Below are 26,073 nucleotides of genomic sequence, written 5' to 3' on the forward strand. Positions count from 1 at the left end.
TATTTAGATGTACTCCGTTTTGATTCTGTGCTTTTCTTCTATGGTTTAAGTAATGTAGTCATAAGTTCTTTGAGATGTTGGGTATTAGGGGTTATGAAATTACCGTTTTTCTTTGAGTTAATTTAGGCAGGCATTGGGACAGATGCCACAATGCATGACCACATTAAAAAGCTGCTTGATCGATGTTATGCCACCAAGGACTCCAACACTCGCTTTTCACCGACCAATCTTGTAAGTTTACACAGCTCCAGCTATTACTAGACCTTTTAAGTCCATTTTTTTCACCTTGCAATTGTTTTTTACCCCACATTCTTTATGTATTAAGGTAAAATCCTATAAATGGAAATAATTATGCGCTTGATTTTTTTTATGCTAAGCATGGGGAAAAGGAAAACTTTTGGAGGCTTTATACTAAACATTTCTTACAATCCTCTCTGATTCAAATGCTTTATACTCATTTCAATGGCTTTGGTTGGAATAGAAAGCTGGGTTTTATGCACTTGCCTAGTTTCTGTGGCTCTTTAGGCTATTTGGATCGAGAGGAACCAAAACATTGTTTGATGATGCGTCAGAAAATGTTGAGGGTCTGTGGGACAAAATTCTTACTTTCGTTACAAGAATAAACTTATTTGTGGAGTAAATCTTCATCGTTCAATTTATTCATAAGTTGATCCAGAAGCACCCATTAGTGAAAGCACTAATCTCCAAATTCCTATGAAAAGGCCATATTTCATGCTTAACTTGCTTGAGCGTCTTTGTTAAGGTTCTTACATGGTTGGTGCGAGGTTAGGGGCAATGGAAGGAGATGTTTTTCTCTATCCTCAGTTTCTCTGTTCGAGTGCCTTTGTGAGATGAACATGCATGTATATTATAGTTGCACGAAGTGGGAGCGGGGACGGGGGAGCAGATGATCATAGAAGTGTGGGAGCGCCATTGGGGAGCGGTTAGGAAAAATTATTAAAATTATAAATATTTTTGTTGATTTTTGTATAGTTAAATGTCAAAATGAAAATATTATTCGACCACATAAATATTATTAAAAGTATGAGTTTCTAGTTAAGTTTCAATATTTTTATTGTAGCACATGATTACAAAATAGAGCTGTTGTGCATTATAAGTAGGTATAAAAGTTAAAGTCATTATTATGACTTTAGAAGGTTAAGATCAAAACAACTTTAAAGGGACCAATTGCAGCTCGAATCGTAAGTCTCTCAACCGTTTTTTGGGTGTAAGTTCCCGTATAGGTTAGGAATGAGTTCCCATCGTCATGGAACGAGTTTCTTGGAGTTTCCTCCGACGGAAACGCGTTCCCAATGAAGAAATGTGGGCATAGTTGAAGGTTCCTGCAACTAAGATGTATATTCGCACATGTGCATTCATTCGTTTTCTTTGTATGGATGTCCAGCGGCGGAGATATTTAGGGACGGCATAGGACCCCACCGGATTCTTTTGGTATTTTTTTTTGCATTTGTAAAAAAATAGAATACTACGATTCGAAGAAGGAAAAATTATTGCGTGTTTGTGGGGTGCCGTCACATGGTGTTCCAATGCTCTTCTCCATCACATATTCATGAGGGACTCAAAATTAAATATGAGTCCAACCTAAATATGTGATTGAGATGGGTGTTGGGGCACCACTTGGAGATGTGGATGCCCCAAAATCACTGAATAATTAATTACTCACAACCAAGCCTCTATTCACTAAACTTTCGCCCTCAAAACAACATGTTTTTGGAATTATAATTACTATCTTATCAGAAAATGCAAGTTAAGCAAGGCTCCTTTTTACCTTCTCCCTTTTTCTATTTTTCTTCTTAAATCTATTAATCATACCTCTATCTTTTGTGTTAAGATGATTTGTTTAGATCTAAGAATAAAAACTATTTTACTTGGGAAACTTATAATTTCAACATAAAACCATTCTCGAATTTTTTTCCGTAGCTATTTTTAGATAATGCGATAGTTAAACACTTTTCAAATAGGGATATGTCTTGAAGAAATAGTGCAAAAGAAAATCAAGGCATGCCAGGTTTGTCAAAAAGAGAGATTATTTTTTGTTTTTCACAGCAAAGTCTCGTGTAGGAATTGTGCACCCATTGGTACAAATTTCTGGCTACGGCACTGTGTCTCCACAACCTGTTGTAGCTCTATTGGCCAATTTACTTAGGTTATTCCCATTGTGAAAATTACCAGGTAAACTAGGGTGCACATGACCTCTCGGCACTTTACCGGCGACGATGCTTTATGAACTGTTGTTACACAGCTGTTTACATCAGCTAATTATATGAGACGTGTGAATACCCCAGAAAAGTGAAAGTAGTTTTTGAGTGAGTAATTTTTGTGTTATGCATGGCATTGATTTCTCATGGGGAGCGACTATTGTATCTTTTTTGCAGATATATCATTGTTGTGTTTTGAGTACGGTTACATTGTTTTGATTTACCATTATTGTTTGGTGTGTGAGCTTTGATAGGAATAGTTTGTTGCAATTAGATTGTGTGCCACTTCTACAAGATTTTATTTCAATCTAGTGATGTGCTTCTGATTTGATTTCAGGGTGAGGCGCTGGTAATGGGATATGATGACATGGGGTAAATAGTTCACTGTTTTTTCTTTTCTAGCGATAGTTTCTTATTAGACATTGGTCTTTCATTCGCTCCTCTAACTCAGCCTTCTAATGATGGTTGTAGAGTATGATAATGGAGATGTGAATGTTCATAGAGCAAAACTGGATATGAAGGAGAAACAGAATTTGAACAGGGAACAAATGCAAATAGAGACACTAGAACCCAAGACTGCTCCAACTTGAGCTCCAATCTCATGTTAAGTTTTGAATGGTCTCAAAAGTTTAAGTTGTTAGGGAATGGGCCTAACAATTAATATCAAGCTTTTCAATAGTACCTTTGTGTACATAATTTGTTAGTTCTAGAATAGGTAAGCTGCTAATGTTAAGGTTAAGTAGCAACAATGAACCAAACTGCACCCAATCAAGCCTTAACTCCCAATCATTTGTGGTCGGATATTTGAATCCGTTTTTCTCCATTGAGCTCTATTGGGGACATCCTTTTCTGCGATATCCAACAAACCTAAATCTTTTCAAACTACCGCCTCAAAAGTCAAATTTTGGTGTACCCCCTGTGCTACCCTTTATTGTAACTATCACTCTTTCTAACTACCGCTTATATCGATATATGATAAACATGTACAAACCACCTTAATCTATTTTCTCTCATCTTATGTTCCATTGGAGCTACCTTTAGCCAGGGATGGATTCAGAATTTGCATTAGTGGGGCACACAAATTAGTAAACTTAACATGTACATTTATAATTCCTTCTGGTAGAATAACGAATTGATGATTATATTTGTAATTTCATCTTAAATAAGAAGAAAGGGTTGTGTTTGCACAAAAAGATGGTGTGAAAATTTAGCACTCGAAGAAATAGATCGGACAAAAATCCTCATAATGAAAATCTTGAGTAATTAAATTAGAACACTACCGCAAATTTATTGGGTATAATTGAAATATTTTAAAAAATTAATATAATTTTACAAAATCGATGGGGGCCTGGGCCCCCACTTGTATTCGTCCCTGCCTGTAGCATTCCGTAAAGGTTTTCCTTTCTAATTTTCTCTTGGCAAGTCTTACCACATCCATCTCCACTGTATGGAAAAGTTTCCACCATAATGCTGCACGGTGGAGATACGTGCATTTCGATTACCTCGTAAAGGTCCATTTAGTGTTTCTCTCCGTAGGGAATCTTCATATCGATTGGCTATAATGAATCATAATAAATTTGGTTATTCTTCTCAGTTATGAACTTTGGAAACCATATCTTCGAGCTATGATGGAGAGTGACATGAAATTAGTTAGCATGGGGGCAAAGAGAAAAGCTGAAGTACTGGAAACATGCTTGGAGCAGATGAAAGCTTGCTTCCTAGATGTAAGTCAGTACATGAACAATTGATTATGTTTGGTATTATTCTAACAATATTATTCTGTAGCCATCTATCCAAATCATTCTGCGGCCATCCATGTAATTAATGCATGAAAGTTTCTGATGTTTGGAAAAATCACAATATTACATGATGCAGTAGGTTTAAGGTATGTATGTCATTTTGAGTCCTTTGGAGTAGAGGGTCTATAAATAGGAGTCTAGAGTGCTCATTAGGTAACTTTTGATATATTGATAATAGATATTTGAGAGCTTTTTCTCCTTGTATTCCCATTTGAGGGATTTATCACTCTTATGGAAATCTATCCTTGATTTCGTTTGCATCATTTGGTATTAGAGCTTCTAGGCTCGATCCTGACCGTTCATCTCACTGGAAACCTAAACCTCACTGGGAAACCTCGCTGGACCCTAAACGGCGCTGAAAAATCTCATCGGAGCCCCCAATCCACTCGTAATTTGTAGATCTACTCAACCCAAGAGCCCATCTTTCGATTTTGACCCTAAACACCCATGGATTCACCAATTTCGGACCTGATTTCATTGTTCAGCCTACCAAAAACAACTTCCAGCTGATTTTGCACTCGATGATGCTTGATTAAGGCCATTCGACCTCGGCCCACTACTCAAAACCCTATTTCGCACTATTTTACACTGGATCCAGCCCTTATTTGGCTGATTCGAACCGAAATCCAACCTGCACGAATAAGTTTGAGTGCATTTTGTACTGCAAAGCCTTGCAATCGACTTGTACGAGTTTGTCACAGTGAATTGAACTCAGAAACACCAAAATCGAAGCCTATTTTGGTTGGTGATTTGAAGGCTGTTCTACATGATTCGAGTCCTTTTGCAACCAGATCTGCATGGGTTAACTCGATTTGATCTGATTCGGGGCCTATATAGCTCATTTTGAGACTCGATTTGACCTTATTCAACTGATTTCAGACCTTAAACAGGTGATTCTGCTAGTTTTTGTTGATTTCTGCTTGATTTCCTTCGATTTTGGGCTCAAATTTGTTGTAGAAAGGGTAGTTGCTGGTTGATTTTCTGATTGGGTTTGATTTTGCTCAAGTTTGGGTGTGTTTGCTGAGTTGTCTGGGTATTGAGTTAACTGGGTCTGTTTGGGACTGAGTTGACCGGGTCTGCTATTGAGTTGGCTGATTTTACCATTGAAATGGCTCAAAAAGGTAGAGGAAGAAGGGGAGGTAGAGGTAGAGGATTTTTGGTGAACAAAGGTGAAGGATTGAAGGTTATTCCACAATGTGGAAGGGAAAATGATTGCAATTCAAATGAAAATAGGAATGAGATTAAAGAGTTGAGTGAACAAGTTGCTACCTTGTATGATAAGGTGCAACTAATGTTATTGAAAAGAGAAGTTGCTACTTTAGAGAAAAAGTTGCAACATTTGTCCGTTTCATTCAAGAATATTGATGGTTACTGTGATTCTAAGTCCTAAAAACCTCAAACCGGATGTGCTTGAGAAAGAGACAAGCCTCAACCTGGATGCATTTGAGAAGGACGAAGAGCAATGTTATTATGATGAGTTCTCACATGATATTCCTATCTTTGATGAGCTCTCACGTGAAGAGCTTGGAGTTGATTTAAAAAGATGGTGGTTTCGAAGACCTTCCCGTCTTTAATGAGTTTCCAAAATGAGGAACTTGGAAACGATAGGAATTCCCGTGTACGATGAGTATGCAAATGAAGATATTGATGATGTTTCTATCTTTGAATGTGAGGAGAGACTCCCACATGAAGATTGTCACGTCCACGATTTTCAAAATAATAAAATTCATAACTTTAAATGGAAAACCTGTCGCTATATACATATTAATACCCCAAAAGACTTTCCCTTTGTCGTTCATACGAGTGTGATCAATGTTCGAAGATTACAATTATGGCACTTCGGCCCCAAGTTCCCAAAATATGTCAAAGGAAGTAGAGTTCAGAGTTTATATGATTTCCAGAGTGAAAGAGTACAAATTCAGAGTTACAATTACATCTTTCCAAAATACGATTTACATAAGATGCTAAAGTAACTTCTCAAGGTCAGCTTTCAAAAGAATGATATCAACATGCATGTCAAGCACTCCATGTCAATGCCCTTGAGGTGTACTTAAAAATAATGATAGGGTGAGCTACACTAGCCAAGTAGAGAAATCTATGCTTACACTATATGCCAATGAAATGATCAATGCACCGGAAAGAACACGAAGAACAATAGGGCATCTCAAATGGGCAAGAACTTATGGCTTAGAACAATCACATCTCATAACCACATAGCTTAAGCAATAACTAAATTATCCGTTTCTGTTATGTTACATGTCTCGATTTTGATTTCTGGGTGTTTGGGACCTGTGCGCCCCTTTCCTTTCCGGCATCTCTCTGATTGGTGGATCTGTTCAATTCCGGGTGTTTGGGACCTTGTGCGCCCCATTTCCAACATCTCACCTAGTGGTGGATTCGTGGTAGTCATTATGCCATTCAATTGTTCCGTTTTCATGTTTTCCAATTCCCAAACCTCATTGTCATAGTGTATAATGCATAGCAAGTTCGTATCATTCATATAACGAGTCACAAAACTCCACATAATCAACCAAATGCATAGATAACGTACGAGGGCCGTATTCAACTAATTCAACACTTGACTTCCATACAACAAGAGCCAAAAGGGCAAGGGTGATCAATGAATCATTGGAGGACGAGCAATCAAGTTTAGAGGTGGTTTGAAGATGTTTAGAAGGTGTTAGAAGTGATTGGGAGTCAAAACAATCGATGTGGGAACAACACGAGCAAAACTGACCCCTAAGGCATTGATATCGATACCTCTTTGCACAGGTATCGATACCCCTAGGTCTGTCTTCTAGATAATGAATTGGTATCAATACCAATGCAAAATGGTATCGATACCTAGCAGTTACGACCAGCGATTTTCCAGAAAACAAACACCCAACTTCAACAACAAAACAAGGCGCGATCCAAGCATGAAATCAACTCATAAACACACAGTGTTCTAAAAGTCGGCTCCCTAGGCGCTAGGCAGTGGTCCAACGCCTAGATTAGGTAGCCGACTAGTCAGCCGCCTAATCCCCGCCCAGGCGCTAGGCAGCCGACTAGTTGGCGCCTAGGCGCTAGGTGCCCCTTTTTTGCTCGACTAGTGCCTAGCGATTTTTAGAACATTGTAAACGCATAGAAGAAGCAAGAAATCCCTACCTCAAAGATTGGAAGCTCAATCATGAGATCAAACGAGCAAGCCTTAACTCCAATGGCTTGAATCAACCGAATCCTCCTCCTCCAAGCAAAACCCACGAGATACAAGCTCAAGACTATGATTGAGAGGCAGAATGGAGGTGGATCTTTGAGGTTCTTGGGTTTATGGGTTGAAATTTGGTGGAGAATGGGAGAAAGCAAGAGAGAGTCGAGAGAAAGAGTAGAGGGAGAGAGACGTGGGAGATGTGTGTGGGTGTGTGAGATTTTGTATTCTCTACATACACACTTCTATATATACATGTTCCAACACAAAACACAGTATCACCCCTCCACTAGCAATCCCATCACATTAACCCCAAATCATATAAATTCACCACATTTCACATTTTCCTCAATTCCTTACATTTATATAACCTTTAAATGATTTTCAAAAAAAATGCAGTTCTTTACAAAGATGTTGAGGATGATCTTGTCTTTGGGGCTAGTGGTGAGATGCTGTTCCCATGTATGACAATTTGAAGAAGAGTTTGGTGTTGATAATGAGGAGGGAATGCTTTTCGATATGCTCAAGGAAAGTTTCCTTAGGCCTAAACAAGATGGTGAGGAACTTTTGGAGGAGGGTTATGGAGAACAGGGAAGTTGTGACCTTGAGATTGAAGATTGCTCTCAAGACTTGAGTTTCAAGTTGCCTTTGGTACAAGACACTCAACTTGAAGAGTGTGGGAATGATTTGGAAGCTCCACTATTTGATTAAGAGTTGGTTGAACCAAAGGTCGAGGATTGATACAACGTATTGCCTCATGGGGTTCCCCAATTGCAAGATGTGCTAGTTTGTGGTACATTGGTCCCTAAGCCAATACTTCTCTCCATGCCCATCCCTTGGACTTTACCAAAAGAAGCAGAAGCACTCATGGGATAATTTGAAGACCCCTTGGGTATGATGTTCACTCGAGCGAGTCTTGGGTATGATGTGGTGCACGTTCTTATATCTTCGAATGATGACTGTTCTAAGAATATTTTGGGAGTATGTGTTTGGAGATCTTTTAATGGTGTTTTGCAATACCAAAGACATGCCAAATGGATTGCTTATTCACAACTAAGGGCCATTCACACCTAAGTATGGCCCTGGAGGATGTATACAAGAAGAAGCTCATATTGAAGATTGGTTGTGCTGAGGGTGATGCGTGGATCCAGGAAATTCAGCCGCATGCCTACTTTGGAGCTGCATAATAAATACTTCTATAGTTCTATGTTTTCTTTGATTTAGTTGTCTTGAGTCATGTTGTCCAACTTGAGGACAAGTTGGGTGGGGGTGTGTATGATGCCGTAGGTTTAAGGGTATGTATGTCAGTAGAGGGTCTATAAATAGGAGTTTTGAGTGCTCATTAGGTAACTTTTGATTTATTGATAATAGACATTTGAGAGCTTTTGCTTCTTATATTCCCCTTTGAGGGATTTATCACTCTTATGGAAATCTATCCTTGATTTCGTTTGCATCATTACGATGATGTGCCACAAAACTTTCTGATGTGGCCTCATTATCTTCTTAACAGTGCATGCAATGCGTTTGTTATGCAATGAGTGTGTACCGTTTATCGTGCTTCAAGCTACCAAGCAAGGACATGAACATGGAACATAGATAAGACACGGCAAGCAATGGAAATGGTTGGGAATTTTGGGACACAAGCATAGATTAAGGCACTTTACATTGGGCTAAGCCTGCATGGCCTTAGACCTTGTTGTACAATGTAGGTGCCAAGCTCACTCTTATTATGGCACTTTACTCCTTTTACCAAGCAATGCAGGACAAGGCCATGGAGATGTACCTTCATCTCACCTCATCATTTGTCCTCCCAAGCTTCATGAGTCTTGGCTCGAGAATCTGGTCACCATGCATTCAAGCTCTCAATTGGGCACTCAAAAGGTGTCATACCTTTCATGAAAAACGCACAAGTAGGCAAGGTTAAACAAAAATAGGCTTTGGCTGAAACTATAACCTGAAATTGACAGTCCAAGAAAGTACCATAGCATATGGATCATGACAGCTACATTGTGCCTACGACCGACTCTTTCCAAGAATATCCAAAACATACATCCATCCCGAAATGATCTCATTAGACATTGCTATTGCTATTGTTTGTTATTCTTTGCTGGAACATAACTCTAAAAATATTTCCATGCTACTGGATTCAATATTAATAGTTTATGGCTTTGAGGAATTATGCTGAAATTTTTGCAGGCACGGTCGAATAAAGCAAAATTATTTGAAGCCATGGAAGTTTTCTTTGAAAGGTTTTCCATCCCTTTCTCAAGTGCCTCTGATGGTATTCAGGGCTGCAAATGAAATGAGCTTTGCATGAACAGCTTGAGGTTGGCTTGTTAAGATGCTTGGCCAAGCTCATTTCGTAACAGCTGAGTGAGCTGGAGCATGATAATTTTGACTTCTTAGTTAAATGAGCATAGCTTGAGCAAGGTTGGCTCAGCTCGTCTCGTTACAGTATAAGGCCTCCAAACAATCCCTTGTTTAGTACGGAAGAGATTCTTTAGAATAGTAAGTTCAATCTTTAGGGTTTGGGTAGTAGTTTGTTAGTTGTAACTTATGAAGCATCGACACTCCAAATAGGTTGCGCTAAATGTGTTGGACACGCCGGGGGACATGGAAGGTGGGGTTTCCTATTAACTGTAACTGGGGACGCACCAGGGAGACACGAAAGTGGTCATTTTTTAATTACAAACACATCTTAGGTTCAATTTTGAGAGAGATTACTTTTAAGAAAAAATTCAACTTTTTAAAACGATATTTTTATTGTAATTAATATGCTGATTCCTTCTCAAACGATCTATTGATACATGGATAAAATTCACATGGCAGTTACTTAGCTGTCTTCCTAATTTCTCTGGCACTTATCTGTATTTTCTCCTTTTAATTTGGCAAGTCAATCGAAACAATTTGAAACGTCCATTAGTTAAAGTTTTTGCGATGTATGGAGGAGTCATCATGTTGAATTTTAGGCTTACCCGGTGTTCTAAAACAAGCAATTAATCGGCGATTAATCGCTGGTGGGGCCTATCCGATTAGGTCCGACTAATGATTCATCACCGATTACTAATTAATATGCACCGATTAATCGCCGACTAATCTGATTAATCGCTTGAAGGTGGCCGACCGCCCGACTAGCCCCTAGCGACTTTTAGAACATTGGGCTTACCTAAGCAAATCCTTCCTTCCATGAATTTTTGGTTTTACCTTCATCAGCAATACAGCAATATGTTTACGTGCTGGTTGCCTACCTAATGCATAACTCATCTTCTTTACTTTGGCTTCAGGCTGCCATTGTTAGGAAAAGAAATAACACTGGATATGTTAGTTTATGTTCCAAGTTCTAGAAACGATTTAATGCAACGAGAAAAAGGACAATCCTTGAAAAAAATTTGATTTTTGTTGTTGGATTGGCTGCAATAATCTTGATTTTATTTTGATGGACTACTCTTTTACTTATCAAAAAGAACTTATACTTGTTTTGAGTTCGAATGAATGCTCAAATTTCTTCTTTGTCCCTTCATAGATGTGTTTTCATAAGCAGAGCCAAACAAACTCACCTCAAGCATGTTGACAAAATGGCGAGCTGAGCCCGAATTTAGATGTTCGGTTTGGCAAGGAAAGCCTCGGCTCAATTGCAGCGCCTTTGTGATGGAACGCTATTTTACATTCTTCTGCCATCCTTCACAGATCTGGTAGATCAGGTGCAGATGAGCAGCAAGCAGGTGGAGATATCACTAGGCGATGTGGTGTTTGCCAGGAATCAGACATGGTGCTTAGAAGGAAACCGGTAAGAATTGGCGGCAGTATTTCTGCTCGAAGTTTCTTATGTTGCAATTTTCTTGGAATGCTATGTCCAGATATCAGTAAAGTTGAGGTGATGCGAATATTTATGCAGCGTAATTGGTTGATTAGGTTAACTGTTAAGACTGCCACATAGCTTCTATGCTGAAATGAATCTCATATCCATGTGGTAAAATCATTGCTGTTAAGACTGCCACATAGTTCTTTTATTGCTCTCTTAAATAGGTCAGTGTCATTTGTGTAACACGTGAAATACGGCAATGATAAATCATTGCTTTTCATCTCATTTCTTGGGTACAATGTCTGAAATTTAGAACTATAATCTGTTTTCCTTGGAAAGAAAAAATCTGTTTTCAACAGAGTGTGCTGTCAGATTAAAGTTCTCAATTATTTCCATCCTTTCCTATAAATCTATTCTTGAAATGGTAGGATATATATTTTTTTTGTTTCCTTTTCAAATAAGATGGGTGTTTTAATAGATTGAATGCTTTGTTTGAACTTTTATCTGGTGGCATTTAAGGATGTAAACCTGCTACTGTTTCTCACATTAAGAATTGGCTCCCTCTTTGCAGGATGGAAATTTCATGGTTGGGTGCTTGGGCTTTCCACAAGTAGGTGTTTGTCCTCGATATGGTTAATGTATTAATGTCTTTTACTTTGGTATTCTGTTTTGCATTGTGTTATAATTGACATTCAAAGACGACATTTAGGGGTGCCACTCACAACAAAATACATTATTGTGTATCAAAAGGTTTATGAAATCAAGGAATTGGTCGAGAGTTCACTCTCTCGATTCCTAACCACACAAACTACTAGCCAAAGGACCTAATTCTATGCATAGAAATCTCAACACCATCAAAATGCCTTCGATGCAGCTCTCTCCAAATAAGCCACATCAATGCTAAAAATTGCTACAAAAGAGAAAAAAATCTATGTTCATTATGCTGAAGTTCTTGTCAAACCAACAACATTAGTTGATATTCCTACATGAACTAGTTTTCTCCCTCTTGGATAGAGCTGATTTTTTACTACCTTGGAAATCTTCCAATTTGGTTCGTCTTATCCTGGTGGCCTCTTAATCTTGAGTGAAATTATCATCATGGCACATTCATCCATGTTTAGTGCATGTTACTAAGGAATCTTAGACAACATTCTTTTAGCTTGTACTTGCTAGTGCCAGATGTACTTCTCTGCTTTGATTTTCAGCCCAAGCTTGGTTGTATTATGTATCATCCAGCCTAGCTTCCTTTGGCTGGTTGCACATCTTTTGATTTTGTTTTATTTTTGTGTTCTTTTGGGAACAATTTGTTTGTTCCCATCAATGTTGGAGACTGAGAATTTGGATGAATGCTAAAGGGAGATCCATGATTGATATTTACTCAGGTTGAGTTCATTCAGGTGATTAGATGGAGGTGCAATTTATAGATAGTGTTCAAATCCTTCTCTTGGAGATCAATTATCTAAGCCAATCCTTCCTTTTAGGCTACCCCTTCATCTATTGGCATGTATTACTGTTAAAGCATCCAACTCAGAACAAATTAACAATAAGTTGAGAGGCTGCCCAAGCTCATAAACTAGTTTTTGGAGGAGATTATTAATCGATGTGGGACAAACTCCAACACTCCCACGCATATGCGACACCTAACTCACACGTGGAGAGGTAAACAAACAATCCGTAACACATGGATCACAATAAACAATGATGCACTTATGGTACGAACAAGGGGAACAAATTCTCCAAAACCTTGGCTTTGATACCATGTTAAAGCATCTAACGTAGAATCAATTGGCAATGAGTTGAGCGGCCGCCCAGACTCGTATACTAGTTTTTTGAGGAGATTATTAACCGATGTGGGACAAACTTCAACAATCACTAACACTCCATCAACATCAAAAGTGGACAATGACACCCCCTAATGTACCCATAATTGGTAAACTGCAACTCTGTCAACGGAAAAGGAAAATTGACCACTTAACCTCTAAGAATGTCTGTGGGGTCGTTCGCAGAGCAGCAAAGAACCCTACTCATATTCTCAATCACTCTCTATACCTCCATCTCCAGCATCTCTTGTCTTCCCCTCTTCTCCTTTGATGTGAGGGTGTGTTAGGCATTCAAAGTTTGATCATGGGAGATTTTTCAACAGAGAACCCTGAATTCTAGAAGTTGAAGAGTTGACATCGACGAGTAAGAGGTACACGCTAAAGACCCACTTAAGTCTTCGTAGCCACAGTTGACAAATAAGATAGCTACATGATTGTGAATCATTTTCTAGGTTTGCATGCAGTGTATCATTTTAAGGTTTTGAATGCCATGCATACCTTCTACCGAGAATTTGGGGGGTTCTTTTTGGTTGTTTTACTCAGAGAGAGTCATATAACGAACTTCAGGGGTATCTTTGGATGAAAAGATCCAAACCACCGTCTCTCTAACGACTCGTTTGTTGGAGGTTAAAATTTTAGAGGGGAGAAGGGGATACAATAAGAGGGGGATTATTTTAGAAGGGGGTTTAAGAGTTGCTTGGTTTGTTTAGTTTTTGGACAAGTACTAATCAAAACCGTGGGTGAGAAAATCAAAATGGTTTAGATGACGCAAACTGGTTTTACTCTCTCTCTCTCTCTCTCTCTCTCTCTCTCTCTCTCTCTCTCTCTCAAACTGGTTTTACTCTCTGGCCATGGGTTCTCAGACCCAACTCCGCCGATGGGTTAGATCGACGCAACCTTGGCCATGGGTTAGATCGACGCAACCTTGGCCATGGGTTAGATCGACCCAACTCCGGCCATGGGTTAGATCGACGCAACCAAGATGGTCAAATTAGAAGAAGATGAACACGAACATCATGGCATTGGTGAAGCTAGAGTATGGCAAAACCCTCCATTCACTGGAGGCCTAGGTCGCCGGGAAGACATCACCGGAGTACACATTCGTTTCCTTCGTCTGCTCTGTTGTTGTCTTTGATCTCATCCTCTCCATGAGCTCTCCCCTTCCCTACTACTCTATTCTGTAATTTGGCTTGTTTATGGTGATTTATTGAAGTCATTTTTGGAATTTATGTTAAGTTATTGGCTATTTTTAATTTGTAATTTGGGGTGCCACCCTCGTAATATTCCGGCCGACGAACATCTCTCTCTTTCTCTCCCTCTCTCCCTCCCTCTCTCTCTCTCTCTCTCTCTCTCTCTCTCTCTCTCTCTCTCTCTCTCTCTCGCCCTGTATGATGTGTGAAGAGGGGCTCAGCCCGCTCAGGGGTGTTTTTGGTAAGATCACCTGGATATGTTTTGGATAGGAGGGTGGTGTCCAAAAATAAGGAGGCTGGAGGGGGATTAAATTGTCCTGGAGAAATCATATCCGGCTTCAACAGTAGAAACAAACACAGGATATAGTGACCCCGGATTTCTATATCCAGTAAATGCTTATATCTAGCTTCTATCCACATCTAACAAACAGGCCATAACGGTTTAATAAAGAAGGAATTGATTTTGTTAACTGGGTAGATTTTTGGCGGGTCATTATCCTCTTTTGAAGTTGTTGGGGGTGTAACCGTGTAAGTGATGCAATGCAATAAATGAGGAGTGTCCTTGCAAAACATATGCTTTCTTGCGTACCTTATTATCATTGTCATGTATCAATTAATGTTGATTCCCATTTCCAAAACAGATGTTTTCTTATTACCTTCACCTTTTTCTTTTCCTGCTTCTAAAAGGGAGAGCGCACTGCCTTCCATTTCTTATCTAAAATGCTGCTATTAGATATCAGCAAGTATTTTGTCCATAGTAAAAAACTTCTCTGTAATGTCAGATTGTTGAGGGATGGGTCAAGGTGAATAACATTTAAGGAGAAACTCAAGTTGCTTCTTCTCTGTTTCTCTCGCCTGAAACTGCAATTCGAATCTAGTGAATTTTTTTTTTATGTTTTCAGAGTTCATTTTCCCTTTGCTGCTTAAAACTACTTGCTACTACATTTTTTCAGTGTAGGAATGTTGTCTGGCTTCCTGGATCCGTAGCTGAAGCTGCAGTTACCACTAATACTTGCAGCATATGCACTCCAGGTTATTTAGATGCCGCTTCTTGTTTACTGTCCTATTATCTAGAATAATTTGTCTTATTATTTGCATTAAGCTTTAATTATGTGATGGTAATAGTTATAGTCTATGTGATTCTCAGTTTCTCGTTTCATGTCTTTTGATGTGCTGATATTAGATAGTTGTTTCACAGGCCCTGTTTTCATGATTCAGTTTAAGTTTCGACGGCTGGAGATACCACATAACTACAATGTCGACCATTTAGGTATGCATTGCTTGACAAACATGTAAGAACTCGGATTAATTTCATTCTTGCATCAGCTTTTTTTGTTACAATAAAGCAGAAGTATAGTTTTCGTAATTTGATGGAGCTCAATTTATGAATTAAGTTAAGGCCTACCAAATCTTTTCAGTTACACACAACGTATATTCTTTATTTCTATTTTTTGTGATTTTTTTTAATGGCAAACAGTAAGAGTATTACATTCAAAGAGTTACAATATGGTGTCGCTACACCAATCATGTGAGATCCTCAACAACTACATCAAGCACAAGCAGAACAACCAAAGAAATAGCCATACAGGGAAGAAGTAGACTGGCAACGAATGACTTCTATTCAAGGTATAACTAATAAAGTTGCCTTCGGCAAGCTTTATCCGCTTCACCTCCTCAGTAGAGAGTGTACAAGGTGGCCAACTCATCGTTTTTAGGATGTTCTTCCAGAAATAGTTCTGTCTTCAAGTATAAACTAGTAGCCATCAGGGATTTTTACGGAGAACACTGGGGTCCCACTACAGATTTCTAAGCCTGAAGAATGAAAAGTAATCATAGTGGAGTCGGTCACGTTGGAGTTTTCTCGGGCCCCACTACAGATTTCTAAGCCTGAAGAATATGAAGGACGAGCAGAATATTTGAAGCGGTTTATTGGCTTCTGTGTATGGATGAATGCATGTATAAGCGATTTGATATGGAAAAGGGGAATTAATCTGTAGCTTGTTTAGGCTCTTGGCAACAAAGACAGGTGGGGACAATGGACTTGGCTTTTGATTGAAGGTTCAGAAAGCCCAAGGGGAACGAAGATTGAAACACTAGTTGCGATTGACTGAAAAATGTAGGCATTTAGAACTTTACAGCTCGCTTGTTAGTGGGATATGTTTCTGGAAGGGAGAATGGGATAAAATAAGAGGGGGATTAAGAGGTGGATATGATTGGAGGGGAGATTATTTTAAAAGGGGAGATTAAAAGTTATTTGGTTTGTTTAGGTTTTTTTTTTTTACAAAGGGATGAGGGGTAGATAACGTATAATTGTGTCAAATTCCTAGTTTGCTCTTGGTTATAACTTTTAAGTCAAACCAAACTCTCTCTCTCTCTCTCTCTCACACACACACACAAACCCATCTTCAACCTGTTATTTCTCTCTGCTCCCATGGTTTTGTTACAAAAGTTCATGGAATCCCTCCTTCGTCGCTGAGATCGACAACCGTATCCACTCCAATAACAAATTCCACTGCCCCTACATCGTTCTCCGTCTTCTTTGCCGTATTCCACCTTTTCTATCTCCGTCTCAAATCCCTTTGAATCAAATTGCAACACCATGAGATTACACCAAATCACAAGGTCAGCCATGGCATTTTTTTGCAAATGTAACATCTTAATTCGTTCTTAGTTCTCTGGAAACCAAATTGGTCGTGATTTTGATTTGTCCGAATAGTTTTTGGTTATGTTCGTGGGTTTTTGGTTGTGTCCGAATCAGAGGGAGAGAGAGAGAGAGAGTGGGTTTCAATTGTGCAAAGCTTTGGGGGGGGGGGGGGGGGGGGGGGGGGGGGGTGGGTATTTTGGTAATGTGAGAAGGGGATATGTTTTGGAGATGAGTGCATGCGATGCCATATATGGCTAGCTTGTAAAGAAGTATTCATGCTCTGTTCTCTGCTGGTTGAGGTTGAGTATGTGAAATGAGCTGTAGATAAATGTAGTAAAGATTTTTTTGGCTAAAATTGTCATGCCCTACTTTATTACTACTATCTATGTTATGTACTTATGAATTTTTTTATAATTAAATCTCAAGGAACAATTATATATGTATGTATAGAAGGTGCTAGGCTACACAAAAACGTGGGGTGACGGGTCGCCATCCCACGAACATATGAAAGAAAGAAGCATTGATACACAAATTCGGTAGAAAAGGGAGCATTTGTGGACTTCCAGTAGAGGTTACTGTTTTTTTTCCAGACAAGCGGCTACAAAGTTTCCTTTCCTGATAATGCAAGTCACTCAGACATCCCATTTCTGGGGTAGAAGATTCTTGCAGTTAAAAACGGGAGGAGAAATCCATGGTGAAGTACAAGGTAACCCAATAAGCAATAGATGAGCAATGCTGGAATTAGCTTTGAAATCTAATGCAGTATAACTATGATCCCATCCTAGTAAGAGACTCATTCTCACTGCTTTACCTTTGCAATAAGGCTCGTTGTGTTTTTAATAGCTTGATTAAACACCATTGTCCAAAGCAATCCCTGGGAACCCCTCCAATGCTTGCTTTACCATCCTTGGATAAAACACGACCATCAGTACTTCATTTTAGGGAAAAATCCATTTAATCCCCCTTTTGGTTTGGTCCAGGTGCGATTTAGGCCCCTATCATTTGGAAATCTATGAATTCCCTTGAGTTGCATAGATTTTGCCCTTAATTTTATTCTGTTCAGACAGGGAGACGACTAACGGATAAGGTTAACTGTGAATTTTTTGGACTATTTTGTTTGGCCAAGAATTAGTACTCTGCAATGAAGTAGTTCGTGGATTGAAGTCGGTTTTAATGGGAATGGGGCTGTTTTGGAATTGTGAGTGGCTCTTTGCATTTCAAAGAATCCAAGTAGTTGATGAATGTACCAGTGAAAAGTGTTGGTTGGATATTTTGGCCCATTCCAAAATGGAAGATCGAAGAAGTTAGAAGGTCAAACGAGTGGATGCGTTTCCTAATGGCCTTGGCCCAACCAGTACAACTGGTATGATGGATGTTTCAGAGTGTATGACACCTTATGTGCAAATGGCAATTTGATAGCCAAGGACGATTGTTGGTGATTGGAAGGCAGTTGAGAGCACATTTCCACAAGAAGAATGTGATTTTAGAAGGGCATGGTGCTCACCATAGACAAGACCAAGTCGGTTTAGAACAATCGTATGGATGGTCCATATGCACAAGACGACAATGGGCCCCCTTAGCTGAACAATTTCATGTTTTTGAATTCCAAAAAACATGCATGTATGCTTGGTCTAAAGGTAGAGTAGGAATTAGAAGACCTAGAATTTGCAGCGGTAAAATGGAGGATTGGTTGAAGGACAAATTTCCATCATTACCCAAAACATCATAATCTTTTGGGCCAAGGACCATTGCATAAAGGACCTAGGCACCCTGTTGGAAGCCTATATATTGTACAGAAGGAAAGATTTGTTCCCAGCCCGCTGAGCCAAATTAGACATTGTATAAGAAGATCTCTTCCATGCAGATTGCTTTCCACACAGGTCTTGGATTAGACTCGGTTTAACATTCCAAAAGGAGGACGTTTTGAGGAGAGAATTCATACCCAAGAGGACCAGAAACACAAAGTGCTTGTGACCTAATTGTGTGCCGTAGTAAAGAGCGCCCCAAGCGTAGGGCTAGGTCGGTTGTAGCATAATAAACTCAGAAGTCCGAGGTTGAATCCACAGAGAGCCAATGGAGCTAGGCCGGAGGTTTGATTTACGAAGGGTTTTTAGCGTTAGGACCGCCAACTTTTGGATTTGAAATGGGTGAAATTCTCTCTACCTCCCAACTTTAATTGAAAATGAAGTTTGACTAGAAATTAAAGGCGGCAAGGTCTAGGGGTTCATTCCGCCCATAACTTAGGTCGTTCAATGCTTCTCTTTAATTACTCAAGTGAGATCCAAAGTCATTTGATCTCACTTGGGAGATTTAGCCATGAAAATCAAGTTTAACTCATACAATGGGATTTAGAAATGAAGGGAACTCATTTAGACATTTTATCGAACACATAGAGTGCCATGGTTCCAAGCATTGTATGTGCCAAGGAGACTTGTCTACACACAATCAAGGAAGTTAACAACCCTAAGTTTAGACCAAAAATTAGAGCTCAACAAGTTCTTTAAGGCATTTTGGCAAACACTTAGAGTCACATAGCTCCAAGCATTATATGTGGCAAGAGATCGAGTCCTTGCCTACACATAATCAAAGAGGTTAACAACCCTAGGTTTTGTTACATAAAAATGAACTTAATCCATTCACAAACCACATTGAGTACTGGAAATGAGAGAAGCCATTAAAACACCTAAGTCCTGGGATGAAAATCACCCCATGACCAAGCCCAAGGAGGCTACCCCTCCATTAGAGATGAACTAAGCAAGAAAGATGAAGGAAATGCTAGAAACATGGAGAAAAACGAGATTAACAACTAAAACATATATTGAAATTAAGAGTACTTACATGATTGTTGAAGAAATTACAAGATCAATGCTAAAATCAAAGCCCTAGACATGGGTTTTGAGTTAAACCTACGAGGGAGGTAGAGAGAGTGGGAAAGGGTAGATGCCCAAAAAACGGACTAAGGATGGTATACATACCCCTTAATAAGTTAATTACAAAATTGCCACTAAACTGTTCGCGAAGTGGCTTCGGTATCGATACCCAAGTGTTGGGGTATTGATATCAGTGTTGTCTGGCTCTGGAATGGCTTGGGTATTGATACCCAAGACTTGGGGTATCGATACCCCTGCTTGCTGGATTTTGCACAACTTCACGGGTTCACTCCGGACACTTACACCATTCCGAAGAGTAACTAGGGCCAATTTAGTGAAATTTAGTGACTATTTGAAGCTGGAAACAAAAAGGAAACTTCCTGTGCTAGTAGATGCTATACCGCACTGAGAAAGAAGAGTGGAATTAAAGATCCTTGAGTTTCCTACTATGATTGGGGAGACACAGATCAAGTGCGAGTTTTTCAAACAATGAATGGTGATTCGGAATTGAAATGACTTAGAAAAACCGAGTGGCATGAACCCCCGGTTTTTAGGATAAAATTGTATAGTTATGTCCTCCTATCAGAGAAGAGAAGGCTGAAAGCTTTTTAGTCAAGTATGCATGAAGAGGAAAAGCGATCGGTCGTACAAGAAAAAGCTATCCTGCCATTTCAGCACCTTGTGATCTTTGAGAATATAGTAGTGCCTTTCTTTCCGAACCCGGTCTTGAGCCATGATCAAGGTGTGGTTTTTTCCTCTCGGCGATCAAGATCAGGATCAGAATCTGAATGGAGAATCGAATTGGACAGAAAGATGGGTCTCTTGAAATGTTGAATCTTCTTAACCTCCTCCAAGAAAGCAAAAAGCCAGCAGTAAGGTTCGGAGCTGCTTCTTTGCTTGCTTTTCTCTTTGTTGCCCTTCCTTCCTCAAGTCAGGCCGATCTAGGGAGCTTTTGACAAGGAACCCCAATTTGTTTCTTCGGAGCTGTTTCTTTTATACAGGTGATGCTGTTAGTTAAGCAAGTGATGCTGTGCATTTCTTGCCATCAAGTCCACCTCCCACCAACAAGGTGATAGTTATGCCCTCTCTCTCTTTTTGGGCGGAGATTGAGCAAACAAGGCGGAATGCTCACTCTTTAGCGAAGAGCAATCTAAATGAACTCGGATTTGCGTGTTCTTTGTACCGTTGGAAAGCTTGTTGAGTCTACTTTCTAACCCAAGTGGTTTGGATCAAAAATATTTTGTACGTCAAAAGATATGACGATTACATCCTCAGTTGGTAGGAAGATGAATTGCCTTGGTAAAATCCTCGCATCTCCCTCACTTCCCTTGACCCTTGGGCATCCCGAGTATGCTTGAAAGCTTCTTTTCATGTCTTTTGGGACTCGGTGGTGGAGTGTCACGTGGCCTTGGGTACTTGGACACACTCGGGACTATCCATGGCATCCATGACTGTGTCAAAAACATATTTATAAAAATCGAGAATTAACAACTACTCAAAGAATAGTGGCTAAGTCCAAGTATGGATCCTTAGGAATAGTGTGGCTAAGTTACGCTAAATTCGATTAATTTCTAGATTAATTCGGGCAAAGAAAGTTTGGTTGTTTGATTTTGGAGAATTTATTAAACTAAGAGAAGCAATTAAATTTAAAGTTTGTAACGAGTGGAGAGGAAATCTAGGGTTCGAATCCACTTCGACCGCGTAACTCCAACATGCATAGGCTAAGTTAATTATTCGAATAAGAAGGGATTATCGCTAGGGCTTGCAAACCCTTCCGATAATCAAGAAAATAATTAAGTTGTTAAAAGACATAGACTATCCCATAGCATGGACCGTCTCAATAACACAATAACACGGTCTTGACGCCTAACGGCACAATCCATCTTACGAGCATAATCTATCTCAGAACTCCAATCACAATCAATGAAAACCATTGTATAACTCGTATTTGAAAGCATGCACACAAATACGTAATGGATTTTTTTTTTGAACAGTACGTAATGGATTAAAACCATTAAAAATCATTCTGTCCCATCGAAACGAAACGGGTTCTTAGTCATACAATCGATCCGAATAATAAAAGCTAAACCCATACGTATACAAAGTTACTTGGTACGGGGCTTCATCTTCCCCCTAGAGAATGGAGTTAGCTGGCCATGGGCTCTTGTCGTAGCAGCCGTTGTTTCTTTTCCGTCACCTCCTGCTTTTTCCAACTGACCCTCGTGATAGCGTGGGTCTCCTCATTTTATACCCTACTGCCATTCCTTGTATGTGCACCAAATAATTGCATAAGGAAACAAGAACCCTTTTCTCTGGCCAACTCTTGGCCAAAATTTGTAATGCAACTTGGGCTCACCACATAATTAATTGTATTGTTTCATAGATGACAATTCTAACAAAAACAATTTCACTTGTAAGCTCACGTGGAAAACGGGTGAAATTCATAAACCCAATGCTATTGCTATTTTATTTTCTCCAATGAATAAATGCTAGCCTATCTTCGCGGCAACCCTTCGTAAGACCTTCCAATTTGCACGTTTTTGCTATCATCAATCTCCAAGGCCAACAAACATTACAAAACACTAAAATATACCAAGTAACAATGTAAACGGACTGACAAAGCGTAGATTAGTCGTATTAGATTTACCTGAAAACACCAAAAACACACCGTATGTGCATTATCATTCAAATCAATCCATTTGTGCGCGTGTGGGTGACAAAAATGAGAGACAAGCCCTTGTATTTACACTATTGAGGGCTTATCACAAAGCAAGATTCATGAGACAGCTTGTTTAAGGCAAAATGTTGACCGTATTTCCAAGCCAGCAGTAAGTTTGGGTTTAGTTACATGATCCCGTTTAATTGTGTGCCATCCTCGTGTTTGGGCTGCGCCCGTCCGTAGAAAGGTATGAAAAATCTTATCCAGTTAGTCACAAACAACAATTGGAAGCAAGAACGTGTGTATGGAATATTTGAGGAATGGCAGTTAAACACAACCGATAGGGATTTGCCAGTCATGGACAAGAACCTAACAGTCCAGGTACTGTTTTCAGAATTGAACTGTCCATGACATATTGAAAATGCTGCTTCAATTGCTGAGAGGAAAGAGAACCCCATAATCTTCTTGTAGAGAATTAAAGGCATCACTACCTGTTATTTGAGACACAAAAAACAGTTCAGATGGATATCAAGTTTCAGTTACATACTTGCATGGCATTTAACCCCCCCTTAAACACTGACTTTGTTACATACCTTGTCAGGTTGCATTGGTGGCTGTGATGATATTCTGAAGCAGTTGGTAGAAATTTGTGGAACCGGTTCCCGCAGTACTTCAACCATACCTTGTATGTATTAGATACTTATTTGGTTAAGTTGAACACATTTGCAAAAAAGTCGAATTATATTTTATCGTCAGTTCAAGATCTTACGACACACGAGAAGAAGTTAATGATTACGAAATTTGATCTTTATTCTTATAATCATTTTCTTGAACTATATCCTCCAGCAAGAGCAGGACCCACTACAACCTCCAGCAGTAACCAGCAACGTAATCCAAGGCAGATTGCTTGCACCCATTGCATGCAATATGGACATTCTTCAAATGTCTGCCCGTCGCAAGTTTCTCACTCTTCTATGGCTCGGTCTCAGGGTGTGAACCAACAGAATGGTAAAATCTCTTATGTTTCCCAGTATCTCTAGACTTTCAGGGTTTTTTTTTCCCCAGACTATCTAGAATTCACTTTAAAATAAAGTGCCATTTTAGTTCAAATATAGGAAGTGGTAAAAGGATGTAGCCAGGGAGAGGTGGGCAGTCATCAAGATATTCGTGCTTCCTGCCCACAAAATTGTCCCTTGCAAAGTTGACCATGATGAGAAACTGCACAAAAAGCCACATGTTTTGGATGCCATAAGAAGAAATTGCTGGTTTCAACTAGAATGAAAATTACATTCTCTTCCTGCCAGTTGTGCTTTGCTCGTACACCTTGACGTAGAATAAGTGATTAATTGTGTGTCCTACACGTCATACCAATACGGAATATTGGGTAATCAGGGTTCATCATCATCTCTAAGAGACACTTAGCTTAATCATCTACACGTTTATGAGTTTGACCACTTACATAAGATAACTCTAGTTAAAAAAAAAAAATGGTTAAATGTAGAACAGCTTCTCTAGTACCCACTCTTTGGTATGACTGCATGCTCTCTCTTATATTTGTTTGAAATTGTTGATAATGCAGGAGATTCTTCCGTTCCTTGTGAAACATGTGGCTCGGCATGTTTTTTGCGGACTGCTAATACTGCAAATAACAGGGGAAGAAAGTTTTATTCTTGTCAATCACAGGGGTGCAACTTCTTCGTGTATGTCAAGTTAGACTAGTGTACTTACATATTTTCGTGCCTGCTGATTTTCTTGTCAAAGCATGAGCTGTCATGAAAGCAGTTTCTTAAAAGGGACGAAAGTCTCATCTTCATTTATTGATGGGATAAAGAAGCCTGCTTCTTACGGAAACCTCAAGTCTAAACACTTTTCACTTGCTCCCCTGAATTGCAGATGGGAGGATAACCTGAGCAACAATAATGGGGGTAGAAGAGCGGAACCAGCAAATGTAGGGAGGATTGGGCATGGCAGGGGAGGCCGGAGCGGACGTGCTGCTGCTGACACAACATTCATGTCGGCAACAGGTGACCCCGTATCTGGTAGACGGTGTTATGTATGTGGTGATCCATCCCACTTTGCGAATGTTTGTCCCAGTCGTGGTATGTGAGTGATGTCCCTCAATTGGGCCATCTTTCTTTCCAGCTCATTTTTCATAGATTATGGGATGGAGGGACAATCTAGTGTCTTTTTCTTATTTTTATTCCAGTGCAAAGTGATACCAAGTAGTTAGTCTAGAAGATCCTATATTTCGTCTAATATTGTGTATTTCATTCAATACTTCTTTGTTCGATTTTTTTTTTCTTATCTTGTTTTTATTGCAGGCCTCACTCTCCCTAAAAATTTCTTTTTAAAAGAAATTTTTATGTGAAAAACAACATTTCTCTATCCTATGCAGAAAGGGTAAGTTCGTTGGAAACTTACCCCAACAGAAAAGACAAGTATGATAAATTTACAAATGTTACAAGTTTAACCATGAAAAATTTGGCATTCGAAAAAGCACTTATCTAAGAAAAGATAACTTTTTAAGAGAATATCAGAAACTTTTTTTGATTGATTAACATTAGTCAATTTCTTAAATGGAAACAAAGGGTTTTGTAAAAAATTTAAAGGACTTTTCTAAACAACGATGCGCCGCAATTCTAAAAGGGAAAATTACGGAAAAATGGCATTGACTAGGTCATGCTACCACTTCAATGGTCCCAACTATCAGAACCCCCAATATCATGGCATCCCTAAAAAGTATGGACCATTACATGGTGAGGTCAATTCACTTTACAATTTTACCCTCATTTATATCTGTCTATCTATCCAATATAAAAAGAGGGAAGATGTCAATGAGTTTCCCACACTTTTATTTACATAAGAGTAAGACTGTCAACACAGATATTCCTACATAGATTCGGCACAGATTTTAATATGTGGCCCACTATGAGTTCCACACAAATAATTCAAGTCGTTCATTAAATTTGAAATAATTTTTTGAATGTCATTGTGAAAAATCAGCTCAATTCGATAACTGTAAATGGTTGATTTAATCTTCTAGCTTTTCATTCATATTTTGATGTGAATGAAAAATTAGAAGATTGAATCAAGCACTTACAGTAATCGGATTGAAATGATTTTTCACAAGGGCACTTAGAAAAATATTTTAAATTTAATTAATGACATGGATTGTTTGTGTGGGACTCGTAGTGGGTCCTACGTTAAAATTTGTGCAGATGCTGTGGTGAGAATGTCTGTGTCAATAGCATCATTCTTTACAAAAATACCCTTAGCAGGAAATTACTTAAGAGTATTTCCAACCCAATGTCCTCTATAAGTCTATTTGGGAGGATCAAAATAAAGTTTTATATTCAAAAAGTGATTTTTGAGAGGTTCACTATTCATGCTCACTTCAACCATAAATCTCTATTTTTCATCTTCATTTCAGATTTTATCTCACTTTGAGTTCAATAATTATGTACTTCAATATCAACTTCAATTATTTCAGTAATTTTATATTCAAAAAATGGTTTGAAGCATCTTTCATTTTTTTTCCTCATACTCTAAATATCTCCTTAATCACACAGTTATGTGGAGTCCGAGACTAAGTGTGAGGACTCTACAACAATGTATAGTTGGGAGAGGCTTGGGGCACCGTCACGTGGTGCCCCAAGGGCATTGAATAATCTCTCCATTCTCTATATTGATGTTGGTCGGGAAAATACTAGTGATTTCAATCTCTCTCTCTCTCTCTCTCGGGTTTCATCATCTCTCTTATGAAAATCCTCTGCCTCATCGTCTCTAGAGAGTAACCCAATCGTAAACCCGAATCTGGCGATCTTGTAGGGCGGGCTACCCTAGTACATCACTCAGCGGTTCATCTCATCAATCAACAGTCCGA

General features: G+C 39.1%; 1 protein-coding gene across 3 annotated transcripts in view; it reads left to right on the plus strand.

Moving 5' to 3' along the window:
• Positions 1-24,503, plus strand: part of LOC131303407 (DNA topoisomerase 3-alpha) — a 42,468-nt gene extending 17,965 nt beyond the window's left edge. Inside the window, exons 12-23 of one of the 3 annotated variants that reach the window (XM_058330254.1) lie at positions 127-231; positions 2,557-2,591; positions 3,814-3,943; positions 9,402-9,454; positions 10,893-10,992; positions 11,579-11,617; positions 14,971-15,049; positions 15,216-15,287; positions 22,792-22,875; positions 23,037-23,198; positions 23,770-23,890; positions 24,084-24,503. In XM_058330254.1, the coding sequence (XP_058186237.1) occupies positions 127-231; positions 2,557-2,591; positions 3,814-3,943; positions 9,402-9,454; positions 10,893-10,992; positions 11,579-11,617; positions 14,971-15,049; positions 15,216-15,287; positions 22,792-22,875; positions 23,037-23,198; positions 23,770-23,890; positions 24,084-24,297 (1,194 nt within the window). In that variant the 3' untranslated portion in view covers positions 24,298-24,503. Of the gene's footprint in view, positions 1-126; positions 232-2,556; positions 2,592-3,813; positions 3,944-9,401; positions 9,455-10,892; positions 10,993-11,578; positions 11,618-14,970; positions 15,050-15,215; positions 15,310-22,791; positions 22,876-23,036; positions 23,199-23,769; positions 23,891-24,083 lie in introns of those variants that run through there. The other 2 variants (XM_058330255.1, XR_009192027.1) reach the window with 2 other exon arrangements.
• The last annotated feature ends 1,570 nt before the right edge of the window (positions 24,504-26,073 follow it).

This window comes from Rhododendron vialii, chromosome 10a, assembly GCF_030253575.1.
Source record: "Rhododendron vialii isolate Sample 1 chromosome 10a, ASM3025357v1".
NCBI classification, from domain to species: Eukaryota; Viridiplantae; Streptophyta; class Magnoliopsida; order Ericales; family Ericaceae; genus Rhododendron; species Rhododendron vialii.